We start from the raw sequence: 13,565 nt of genomic DNA on the forward strand, positions 1-13,565 counted from the left end.
GCCTAGAAGATCTCAGGGTCACGAATGCAGGATGTTCAGTATGTACCACCATCTCTAGTCCTAAATATGTATGTTTTTGACATCACAAGAACCTTGAAGTTTCATGCTTATTGAAGCTCTCTATGAAGTGAATTTCAATTTTATGTCCATGACTCAGCTTGGCTTTTGTGGCAGCCATGTATGTAGTTATGGGTGGGATCTTCCCTCATCTCTGTATGGATATTGCAAGGAGGCCAGCATGCTTCATACCAGGCACGGTTTCAAAGTTAGCATCTGAAGCAAGCAAGCAATTAAATCAAATTAGAGTAAAGAGAAAACATCTCTCCTATTTCTCACTTATACACTATCAGGGATCCATAACATTCTCGGTTCCTTAAAGTAATATGGAAAACATTTGTCTAATATTCTCTGTTTTTCCAGTTGACTTTCTGAGGAAGTCTGAGAGTTAATTAATAGGTTCAAAGTGCAGTCATCAATTGATGAGTTGACATGGATTGTTGACTTTATCAACATCTACCCTTTGCGGGTATTTGTCAATGATGGGGAAAGGCAATGTTCTGTGTGTGACTGCCACAAGACTATTGATGCTCAGAATTCACACATCCAGGTTGGCATCCATGTGTCTCAAGAGACAATGGAGTGTGCCTCTGAGAGTGAAGCCAAACTGCTGTGGCTGCAGAGACTGGTAACTCATAACTGCAGCCTTCCACGTTGTTTTTGCTGCATTAGCAGCACCAAAGCGACCTCTCTGGAGCACAGGCCTGGGCAAGAAGTATGGAGGTCCTGGGCTGCCCAGATGACAAGACTTCCTTCTTGGTCTTGCTGATATGGTCCAGAGGAAAGTAGACCAATACATTTGGCATCAGCTTGGCTGCAGCAGTTGCTGGAAGGAGGCATACAAGGTGTCATCCAGGTAATAACTCCAATTTCTACATGAGTAATGTCATATGTGAATCCATTCTGATCATTTCCAACCTGTAGCTTTAAAATAAACATCAGCTAAACATGCTAGTGCTGTTCCACAGGATATATTCACTCATACTGTTTTACTTCTGAATCTTTCTTCTGTTTAATTAAAGGTACTGGGTAATTTTTTGTGTGACGTGTGGTACGAAAAGGCTAATTCGGTAGCTTTCCCTAACTATTGAAATTTATTTGGCATAGTACTATAAATTGGCATGTTTTACTGGTGGAAATTACTATTCATACCAGCTTTCACAATATTTTAATACACTGAATTGTACTATGCAAATAAACTGAAGTCTAGCAGTGCAACTGTTGGAACATACTTTTGTCACAATACTTTCCACCCACACAATCGAGCTTTTCGCAGCTGTTTGAAATCAAATCTGGTTTCAGCAAAACCAGAAAACGTATGAAAATATTACATACAAGAAGGTGAATACATTTTTGAGTGTCTTTTAAAAATGTTATATTGGCACCTTTTTCAAATACAAGACTTGTATTTTTTTAAATGATATTTATTAAGTTTTCCAATTTAACAATCCAATAAAAACCACATTAAATCATTCCAAATTATAATACAACAAAACAGCCAAATAATCATGCCAAATTATGTATCTTTGGGTGACTTCACATGCTCTGAAATTCCTTTAATAAATTAAGCCATTCCTTCCTTGATTTTAGCTGGAACCCCAGATTAGTAGAACTACTTTTGCTGTTGTTATAAGAAAATGAGAGAGGATGGCGCAGTTATATCCTTCACTGGTTTGTCCAGGGTTCTGTTTTTTTTCATAGAGGACAGCAAATGTAGATGTATTCTTTGAGCAGGTGGTTCAGCTGTGATTGTATTATGCTCGACACAGGTATGAACCTAGCTAGACAATGTTGCTGTCTCCCCCAAATCAAAAGATTGTGATTGTTTCAGAGTGGTTGCAAGATAAATAGAAAAGGAAAGAAAAGTTTTTTGGATTTCATAGCAAACAGCCACTTGCTTAGCCTTATTGAGGTTCCATGTTTTTGAAACAAGATGCTGAAATAGGATTGGCTTGTGATTTATCCAGTATAATTTTGTGAGATGCCTTTTTTATTGAAAATGCAGAGACTAAGAAGTGACTCCGAGATATTGATGAAACCTGACTGAGCTTCATTTCAAAAACCAGGGATTCATATTGGGTCTGTGACCTTGTAGGTAAAGAGGCCAATAATCACCCAAATTGACTTGCTAGGTCTGTATACAGCTGTCTTATTAAGAGGAGGAAAATGCTGTGGGCTTTTGCTGTGTTAAAAGCCTAGAATTATGATTTGTATGTTGACTGTCCTCTCCAGAGCAGCTGTGTTACCATAGTGAGTGCCTCCCTCTTCTACTTCAAGTTGGAAAGCAAATAGATTGAAAAATGGATTGACTGACTTGACTTGGTCATGTACCTGAGACAAAGTGGTGTGAAAGGGGAAGAGATGTGGGTCCCTGTTGGCATCTGTCTGTTTTGGGAGTGTGCCTTTGGAGTAAAGTTGCAGAGTTATAGCACCTGCTGATACTGGAGAGACATGTTTTATTGCAGGTGGGGCAGATGAAGGCCATCCGGTTGTGCTGCTGCAGATGCACATGGTGTTTCTTCTCTCTGCACTCCTCCCAGCAGTCATTCCTCCTGTGGTCACTGCTGTGGATATAAAACTTGATTGCCTGTGTCCAGGCACTGTGATCATGGGTTCATGTCATGCTTTAAAATATTTAAAGGAGGAACCCAAGAAGGCCCCTAGATAATAACTTGGAATTGCGCTCTGGGCCCTAAGACTCTAGGTTTCACTGATTTCAGGTACGGGCCTTGCTTAGTCAAAGATAAGCCATGTTTAAGTTCAGGGAGGAGAAAAAGTGTCCAGAGGTTGTCACTGTTGTTGTCATCTACATGTGCTGGAGAATTGAGCCCAGAAGGAACAGACCAGTTGGGTCTTTAACTCAGAGTCATTGCCCCACAGGGCAGATGACACATATTTAATTTATTTCATATACCTTTGTGCGTCAGGGAATTAGTAAATAGGCAGAGAATCAAAACTTGGAATGAAATAATTTATAGTTTATTAGAAAAGACAGAATGATTACGATGCAGATTCTAACAGAAGTGAACAAAAGAATGGAGATGGCTATGCTCTGCCTCCACAGTTGGAGACACCAATGCTTCTGAATACCAGTTACTGGGAACCAAGGGAGGAGGGAGTCTTCTTGTACTTATGTTCTGCTCACTGGTTTCCCACAGGCATCTGGTTAGCCACTGTGAGAACAGGAAGATGAACTAAATGGGCCATTGGCCTGATCCAGCAGGCTACTGTTATGTTCTTATGGTTATTGAGGCAAAGTTCAAAGTGGACTGTCACCGTTTGGGGTTAAAGCTAAAAGGCAGTAAAGATAGGAGGTATTTAATACCAAATATTGTGAGAAGGTAGCAGACTCTAGGTTAAGGTTACCAGGCGTCCCCGTTTCCCACGGACAGTCCCCGGATTTACAAATCAGTCCCCATACAAAATCCCATCATTCCTACTGAAGTTGAAAAGTGTCCCCGGATTCATTGAAAAAATCTGGTAACCTTACTCTAGGTGTAACTCCTGTTGAAGGAAGTGAGAATGGAAATGCCCATTTCTACGAAGCAGTGTGGGTACCTGAGGGAGAGAGGGGGGCAAACAGATGGAGAGAAGCACAAATATTGACCATGCAGAGTGAGGAGAAGCTCTTCTGTGAGGAACTGTAGTAAGTCACAAGGCTGTCCTTGGTACTCAGACTCTGGGGGTTGCTTATGAATTTTTGAGGACCAGGCACCCTGGCACATAGATAACAAGATGTTTCAGCCAGAGGCAATAAGCATCCAGTGAAAAGGCTAAGATGGGCGAGTGAGGGGGATTGAAGCCTGGTAGGTTTCATTGAGCTGCAAATGTAATAAACTGAGATGGTGCCTCTTCTGGAGCTCTAGCTAGTCTGAGCAAAGAACGCAACAGAGCTGGAAAGGCGGTAAGGAATTTTGTAGGACAGGGGTTGGAGAACAAATAGCGAAGGGATCCAAGCCGATTAGGATGTGTTGCCCAGTGGCCAGAGACTGCCCTGGAACATTTGGTTAGAAAGGCTAAGTATTTACTAGAGATGGAGGAGCCCAGAGCTTCTGCGACAACCGCACTCTGCTCTGGAGCAGCATAATCCATCAAAAAAGGCAATTGGCTCCCAGTCAGGCTCCAGAGAAGCAGTTGGGGGTGTTGATGTGTCCAATTTAACCACCTGTTTGATAATGAATAGATTGTGCCTGAAACAATTTGTTATTTCTCAGGGATTTTCCATTGCAACTATTTCAAATTCAGTGGGTGGCCTTAATGGCCGCTTCACAGATTCTCGTCACAGATACAAGGAGAACAGTGCTCCTGGTCCTCTGTGGTTTACTTACCTTTGTGTAATATTTCTCTTAGGTTTGTGTGCAAGTTTTATGGGAGAGCGAGAGTGAACAAACTGCTGTAGCTACAATTACTGTTCCTTAGGAGATGCTTGAGGAGGGCCATTGAACTGAAAATCTTCAGAGAGTAAGATAAGCAGAGAAATGTTCTCTCAGTGTCTGCAAAGATACTTGTGCTTCAAGTTAAGCTGCAGCACTGAGACAAATTGCATCCGCTGTCTGGCTTTCTCTAGAAGTCTAGGCTGAAGCTCTGTGGTAAATTAGGAACAGGGATCTGATCATATTTTCATATATACAATTAATAGGGCTGTCCACCAATTAAATAGTTGTTTGATTAATGATTACTATAACAATTTAATGATCATTTAATTGATTCTTCAGTCTGAAAATTCTGCATGCAGCTGTGCTTACTATTTTGTTTTTGTTTGCAAGTATTGTATAATAGGCTCTGTAAGGCTGCCTTAGTTAAATCTGATTTTCCAAGCAGAACATTGGGCTTTGAACTAACTCAGCCTCCTTTTGTTTTGGAATTTCTGTCTGCTTTCATAAATGAGTCTTCCTGTTCCATCTTGCTGCCCCTCGGTACCAGGTACTCCTCCCCTTGGTACAGTCACTTTCAGATATTTCCTCTAAATACGCTCCCTTTATAGGCCATTTATTTCACAAAATTTATATTCCACTTGATGGTAAAAAAAAAAAAAACAACCACAAAAATGCCACACCTCAAAATGTTTTACAAAAAGAATAAAGTTATCAGTAAAAATATTTAAGAACAACTATTCTGACAACCTTTTAGATCTCCATTCCCTAAGCTACTGGGTCCCTCCCTGGGATCAGACACCTCTTGTGGCCCAGAATTGACAACTTACAACTCTTTGAAACTCTCCATGGGATTGTCCAACTCCAATTCCTTGGGCTCTTCCCACTTCTCCTTTGGATCTGGGCACTCCCTCCATAACACCTTTGTCGGACTGATGGCAATATTCTTATTTACTTCCATGAGGAGTCCCCATTAACTTATTTTGATTGTGTTTGCACTAATGGGAATACAGATATTTCACAGTGCTTCCATGTGTATTAAAATAATTTTGAGGCTTAGCTAGGTGCTCTAGAGAGCTGCAGAATAATGGGGTCATTTCTTTAAATTTCTGGAGCTGTGTATGCACTGCTTTGGACTGGTCTTGAGCTAGGAGGCAGCAGTGTCCTCGCCAAGTGTTGCTTATTTTGGGACTTACAAGGATGGTCTGAAGGGTGGTCTGGCCATGCACACAAAACCGCAGGACCTTAAAAAAAATGCAGCAAACATTTTGGTGGCACTGTTCACGTTGTTGTGTTTACCAGACATGAAGTCCAGTGTATATTAGCCAAGAGCTGCCCCTTTTTGTCTCAATAAAATTAATGGCAAGTGCTTCATGGGTATGTGTTGAAAACTGAAAGTGCTATTAAGATATCGAAGACCATATCTATATAATGCAGCACGTTGGCTTAAGGTGCAGTTTGGCAGATATTCATGACATGGAAAGCCAATCTGTTCCACCTCTCTGAAAGACAAGTTCCAAGGAACAATGGTGTAATTTCCCTTGGCTTTCTCTGAGGCTGCCCAGTACAACAACAATCCAAGTGTGCCAGGATCAAGGGGTTCAACAGGCTGCTTTGTGCCTTCCCAAGTCTCTTTCCAGCTGCTGCTTTTAAGCTGTTACACCGGCTGGCAGCTTTCTTGAAGCACACTGATTAAATGATCCATTGGTTAAGTTCAAAGGTAGATTTCTCCTTCATAATTAACAGTGTTTGTGTGTGGCTGTCAGGCTGTTTTTGATTACTTTTGCATTTTATGTACCAAGATATAGAGCCAAAGATAGGGAACCTCAGGCTCAGGGACAAAATGTGACCCTCAAATCCTCTTGGGGCTCTCCCTAGGCCACATAGCCATGTCATATCCCTTTCTGGCACTGCTCTGTACTCTCTTCAGATGCTTTTGCCTAGGTGGAATGTGTCTTTGAACTGTGAAAATGTATATTGCTTGCCTAGATGGAGGATAGAGAGGGGTGCACGCCTGTGCACAAATACAAACCTGAGTTTTATGTGACTGGAATGTAGCCTATTGTACAAAGGCAAACATCACATCTATTACTCTGTCCCCTTTGGTCTCTGACTCCACCCACTGGCACATGTCCCCCTCTAGGTTTCCACAGGAGGGAATGTCGCACTTGGAGTGAAAATGGTTCCTCAGCCTTGATATGGACCAATCCAAGTTGGTAAAAGCCTAAGTATGCTATGTCAACTGGACCACCATTCTCTATATGCTTGTTGACCTTGTAGAACTCTAATAGGTTGGTGAGACAAGACTTGCCTTTGCAGAAGCTGTGCTGGCTCTGCTTCAGCAAGGCTTGTTCTTCTGTATGCTTGGTTATATTATCCCTAACAATACTTTCCACCAGTTTTCCTGGTATAGAAGTTAAGCTCACCGGCCTCTAATTTTCAGGAAAACTACCTCATTCCCTGATCCCAACTATTATCTGACTTCTAGAAGACATCTGAAGGCAATATTGTTTTGGGAAGTTTTTAATTTTTAATGTTTTACAATTTTTTATGTGCTGTAAGCCACCCAGAGTGGCTGCGGAAACCCAGCCAGATGAATGGGATACCATCATCACCATCACCCCCACCACCATCACCATCATTTTCAAAATTAGTGTTACATTGGCTACTTAATGGTTCTCTGGTGTGGAGGCTGATCTGAGGGGCAACTTACATCTTTTTGTTAGAATATTAGCAATTTAGTTGTTAGCTGACATTCAGCACCTGTTGTTCAGATGGATATTGTACCAATATCAGAGTTTACTTATTCCTTTTCACTGTGTTTATGTAAAGTCAGTTCCTTTCTTTGAATAACTTCGTAATCACTGTTGCCAACAAAACTTATGAACCTCCTCTCATTGTATCTCATTGTTGATTCCAGCCTCCTCATGTAATTCAACTTAATTAAATATTGAGGGATAATTTGCTTCTAGGTGTCCATATATTTACACACAATCTCCCAGTATTTTAGCTCCAAACTTATCTGTAATTTAATTAGGACTCCCCTCTTTCTCACCCTCTACTCGCTGTTGTCTGCACAGGGCAGGCATATCCCGCAGTGTTTAATGAGTGTGTTTCCGTTTTCCCACACTGGGCTCCAGCTTTATATTAGAATCACATTCATTTTGTTTGAGCACCTCTTCATTTTAATAATCTGACATGATTGCAGGGTGTGCACAGCCAGGTTCTTTGACTTCACGGTAGCTCCCGCTGAACCCTGGGACCGGTGCAAGCTCATAATTGCGGTGTTTGCTTGAGAAGCTGAGCAACACGTTTTATGTTGAGCTCTTGAGGCTATGATTTCTGTTTTGTTGCATTTCAGTGTGATTAGCTTTCGTGGCTTGATGCCCCCTCCCCACTATATCCAAAACCAGCACCATTTCTTTGTAGTGAACTACTTGCTGTTCACCAGTGTTTTGGATGCTGTGCTTGTAAATACCATTTCATGCAGTGAAGGGATGCTGTTCTAAAGACCCTGGAGAGTTTTAATGAGTATCTGCCTGGAATGACATGAATTAGTTTCTATGAAAGGCTTCCGTTCTCGTTGAGCTTGTTTATTCTGGTTTAAATGGGTTTCTGTGTCATCCGCTGAGATTATTTTTTAATCTTTTCTGTGTAGCTATAGGGAAGATGATTGGTCTCTGACATGATCTCATGAAAGAGAAGTGTGGTGGTGGTGGGAGAACATGTTTCTATGTTATTTCTAAAAGAAGATAAGAATGCCAGCTTTTCTTCTGAAATTCCAGTTGAAGACCTTCCATCCAAGTGACTTGATACAGAGATTATTTCTATGATGTATGAGTCCCTTCAACAGAACTGAGCAGTAGTGTTCCTTAACCAAAAGACCGTAATACTCCAGACAAACTTTTATTGCAGCATTTCTTTCCCCTCCTTCCCTCACTGAAGACTTCCCCCATTATGGTTCTTCCTTTGAGTCACCTTCTTCTGAGATGTATGCTGCAGTTGTTTTCCCATGAGTGCCTGTCAGCCTCAAAATAAAACAAAAAATGCTGCTCTAAAAGGGTGACATAATTATCATTGATTTGCATCAGCTTTCCCTAGCATTCTTTCTCCCTTCTTGAAGTTCTGGCTGGACTTCTGTTCATTTTAATATTGGCTTTTGAGGAGAAAACACTCAGACCCTAACATTGGTCAAAATTTTGAGAGAAATTTGAGCTGAGGAGTGTGATGGGGAAGGTCATCTTGTGAGGATGCCTTCCTGTTTACAATTGATATGTAGCCCTAAGCTGAGCAGAGGTGACATGTTCACTGGGGTTCTTGAGTCACAGCTGAGCCCCTTTATCACTTTGTTATATTTACTCTTTTTTCCTCTCCACTTCTGTTTTTGCTATTGTTGAATTCTTGAACTTTCTCTTTCTTTCTTTTTGTATTGAAGGTTCAGCTGTCCCAGACTTTAGAAGAAGCTGGGAATCAGAAACAAAGAGCAGAACTGGTAAGTGTTAGAGTTTGCTGATTTTTAAAATTATTATTCTTTGCAATACATGGTAAAAATGGACTTTGGGGACAAGAATAATCTTTGAGCCACATCCATTCACTTAAAATACAAGATCTGCTCAGCAAAAGTCTAGTTAGCAAAGCAGTGTTCCAGTCAGCATGTCTATATGATGGTAGGTCTTATGGAAGCATGACCTTGCTGGTTGGGACTGATGGGACTTCTGCTCTAAAATAGTAGTCTTCTGCATTTTAAGGCCTTAGAACCACCATTAACCCAAACATGCATTTGAGAACCTATCCCAATTTTCTTTTCTTTTATCACCATATGCAGTATCTATATGGTTGGTAGTGCTGCTGCCGTAGCCCATCTTAGATATACCCGTGACCTCATAGTGGATCATGACTTGCCAGTCAAAGACCACTGGTCAAAAATATCTGGCGGGTACCAGTTTGGCAAAGGTTGATCTAGAGCAGGGGTCAGCAAACTTTTTCAGCAGGGAGCTGGTCCACTGTCCCGGGGCCAGACTATTTTGAAAAAAAATATGAATGAATTCCTATGCGCCCCCCCTCCACAAATGAACGAATTCCAATGCCCCACAAATAATCCAGAGATGCATTTTAAATAAAAGCACACATTCTACTCATGTAAAAACAGGCTGATTCCCAGACTGACTGTGGGCCAGATTGAGAAGGCAATTGGGCCGGATCCAGCCCCCGGGCCTTAGTTTGCCTACCCACGATCTAGAGAGAAAAACACAAGCAAAAAGACATAGCTAGGTTCCTCATTCTCATGGCAGAAGGTGGATGCGTTATTGGCCCATCTTCCACCTGCCATATTTCCAGTTCCCATCTGAATCCCAGAGTTAAACTTTCTCTTCATGCTTTGGGATGCTTGGAAAGAGATGTCAGCTTCTGCAAGTTTCAAGTAAGGCGCAGAAGTGGCGAGAGAAAATATGCCACCCCACACTTCCACTCTCTGGCTTGTCCAAGGACACCTTCAGTTGACAAATCCCTAAACTCTGGTGAGATGGATTATGCTGTGCTGCTCTGTGGAAGAACCTCTGTTTTTGCTTTCTACATGCCTTCTTAGAATAGAGCTGGAGGGCTGCATTTAATTTTCAGTAAAGGAGTACTTATTTCATGGCATAAAGATTTGCAAATTTCATGGCACATTGTCTGAACCCGCGATACTCTGTGATTAAGCATTGACGTATTAACGTAGGAAAATTGCCTTGTCATATTCAAAAATAAATGGTGAATGCCCTGATGACTTTGAACAGAAATGCAGCCCTTTGTTTAATGTCAGATACTTTTCAGAGGTAGCAGTTCATTTATCAAAGCTATTAAATGGGGGCAATTGGTGTGATTATGCAGAATTTTCTGCAAACTGATTTCTATAATGTTTTACACCCCCCACGTGTTTCTTGATTCCATTTGTTTTATCCCCTTCCACACATTCGTTGGCTGGAAGAACTGGGCTCTGGGTGGCTTGCTGTAAGAAAGAAAACTGTAATTTGTTTCTTCAGTATTGTTTGTTATATTCATCTGTTACTTCATTGTTTGACTGTTCAAAACCTGCAAATAAGCAAAGTAAAAGGTTTCATGGTCAAAACAGTTCATTTCAAGCAGACCTAAATAATGCAAAACAAATAGCATGAGCACCAAAAGTTTATGGGAATCTGCATTTTTATTCATGAAAGTGAAAGGGACTTGTAGCACAGTCTGTCACTAAAAGAAATGTATGCAGCTGTTAGTGGTTAAATACTATCCCAGTTGATGGAACTACCTGTTATAAAAGCTACATGCCTGGAGTGTTCACAAAATGTTAAAGTCTCGACAGGTTCTCTTCACATTTACAGAACGGCCTATGTTCAGGGACTCTGGGGATGGAATGGTGAGCCACATAGCCTTGTAAACTAGAGTAATATGTACCTGGATCTCAGAACCCAGTTCATGCACAGAAACCAACTCTTCCAATTGGTAGGCATTATGTGGCATCTAGATTGGCCAGACCTGGTACAAATATTAGAAGCTTGACCTTCTGTCCTTCTCTTGACTGGTAGAGGTTCTTCAGGGTCTGCTGCAGAGAGAGGTTTCTCAGCATCCACTACCTGATTGTTTAACTACATGGTAGGGATTGAGCCTAGGAATTGCCGTATGCGAAGGATGTTCTCTGCCACTGAATTATGATGCTGAATTATGATGCTGACAGCCACAGAGGTATAAGAGCTATGAACCATGCCATTGACCATATAGATATAAAGGTGTGACCATTGTACTGTGAAAATACAGTACCCTGAAGATAATTACAGAATCCAAGGAGATATCCTCAAGAAATTATATCCCACATATAAAACATCTGTGGGAAGTGCTGGTCAGTTCTGAACAAATAGTTCACATGAAACTTGGACAACTCCTGCAGGTCCCATTTTCAGACCTTGGACAGCTCTATTAATGCACTTTTGGTTTGTCTGCCAGCATGCTTGTGATTTCAGTAATGAGCTGCCATATGCATGCCAAGGTCTTTCAGCTGCTTGTAACCATCTTGCAGTTCCAATTTTGGGCTTTCTGTAAGGACAGCCTGCCAGCTATGTCAGACTGTGCAATGGATGGTGTTTCCTGGAGGATTAGCTTCTTTCAGATCTGATGCAAAAATGGCTTTTAACTGAGATATTGAAACGGCTGTGATAACTCCATTTGACAACTAGTTTGGCTGCTCTAGGCCTACATATTATATATTTTTTTCTTTCTTTAAAATAGCCAGCATCTATTATGGGGCCTGTGTGTATGAAAAATATTTGAGTAGGAAATAGATGTACTCATTCACAAAAAAATATTTTTGTAAGCATTCCGAGGGAGGGAGGGAGAGAAAGAGAGAGAAATACAGTGGTACCTCAGGTTACAGACACTTCAGGTTACAGACGCTTCAGGTTACAGACTCCGCTAACCCAGAAATAGTACCTCGGGTTAAGAACTTTGCTTCAGGATGAGAACAGAAATCGTGCAGCGGTGGCACAGCAGCAGCAGGAGGCCCCATTAGCTAAAGTGGTACCTCAGGTTAAGCACAGTTTCAGGTTAAGAACGGACCTCCAGAACGAATTAAGTTCTTAACCCGAGGTACCACTGTAATTAACTCCCTCAGTTCTGCAATTGGGTTTGAGTTGCCAGGCTCTATTTGGAGAGTGGAGAGCCATTGTTGCTAGTGCAAAGTGTGTGCAGTGTCTGTTTCAAATTTTATTCCATCTGGAGCAGTTCCCTTCAAATTCTAGTATGAGAAAGCTGTGCTATGATGCAGGATGGAATAGAAAGCGTGCAAGAGCACATAGGGCCTGTGATGAGCTACTTCTAAACCTTGATGGCTCCCTTTCTTATTATTTTCCTGAGACAGATGTGACTTAGCTTCCTCTGTTTTCTGCAGTGAGAGTTCATTTCATAGATGCTTCCTTCTCCGTGATGCACCAAACTTTCTTGTATGAACAGGAACAGGGGGAAACATTTTTGCTTGGATGCGGCCATTCCTTTGGATGACCACCTGGGGGCTCCAGTAATTTTTGACAGTAAAGGTAAAGGGACCCCTGACCGTTACGGTCAGTCGCAGAGGACTCTGGGGTTGCAGCGCTCATCTCACTTTATTGGCCAAGGGAGTACAACTTCCAGGTCATGTGGCCAGCATGACTAAGCCTCTTCTAGCAAACCAGAGCAGCGCACAGAAACTCCATTTACCTTCCCGCCGGAGTGGTACCTATTTATCTACTTTGACATGCTTTCGAACTGCTAGGTGGGCAGGAGCAGGGACAGAGCAATGGGAGCTCACCCCGTTGCAGGGATTTGAACCGCTGACCTTCCGATCGGCAAGCCCTAGTCTCAGTGGTTTAGATCACAGCGCCATTTAAACATTTAAACATTAAATAGTTCTTAACACGATGATGTTGAAGCAGACATCCTCTTCCTACTTTTTTCTGTAATGTGCTGAAACCCAGCTAGTTTTTTTCTTTCAGATTTGCTTTAGGTGGTAGCACTCATTCGTCTGATGTTGGATACCGCATGACTCTTAGTCTCTCCCTTCCCTCTCTCCAATCCCTTTTCAACACCTCCTCTCCATTATTTCTCTGTTATCAAGTCCTTGTTAGTTTGATGCTAAGCTGCTGTGGCTGAAACGGTATGAAAAATGCTGCTCCCTGACCAGTGTTCTGACACATGTTGATATTGCTTTTCCACCAGTCACTCTGTGTGTGGGCTTACCACCGTGGCTGTCAGTAAAATGGCAAAAACACTTGTCAGGTGCTATCACATGGCTCAGTAGATTTTTGGGCTGCTCCATGTAATAAACAGCTCTACAAGCGACATCCCATATCTGCCCTGAAGAAAGTTTAACTCTCATTTCAGAGTCGTGGATCTAGTGATGTTTACCAGGATCCAAAGTCTGGTTGGCTTTGTTTCACATAGTTTGAGTGAGGAGTTGGGAACCATATGTATGATTCCTGTACTAAGGTATATTTCAGAAACATACATAACTCTGATCCATGTTGGAATGATCACTTGAGAAGGAAAGCATACATACATTAAAAAGCCTTTAAAAGTGTTTTTGTTTTTTATTTTGTGTATTTATGTTGTGATATAACTTAAGATCCATGGATGAAG

At 41.7% G+C, this 13,565-nt stretch overlaps 1 protein-coding gene across 2 annotated transcripts in view; it reads left to right on the top strand.

Annotated features, from left to right (window-relative positions):
* Positions 1 to 13,565, top strand: part of MAD1L1 (mitotic arrest deficient 1 like 1) — a 464,357-nt gene that overhangs the window by 197,324 nt on the left and 253,468 nt on the right. For both annotated transcript variants that reach the window (XM_083474732.1, XM_083474733.1), the window contains exon 13: positions 8,866 to 8,922. In XM_083474732.1, coding sequence (XP_083330858.1) covers positions 8,866 to 8,922 — 57 coding nt within the window. The remainder of the gene's footprint in view (positions 1 to 8,865; positions 8,923 to 13,565) is intronic.

Source organism: Podarcis liolepis (assembly GCF_965112155.1).
Source record: "Podarcis liolepis genome assembly, chromosome: 14".
Lineage (NCBI taxonomy): Eukaryota > Metazoa > Chordata > Lepidosauria > Squamata > Lacertidae > Podarcis > Podarcis liolepis.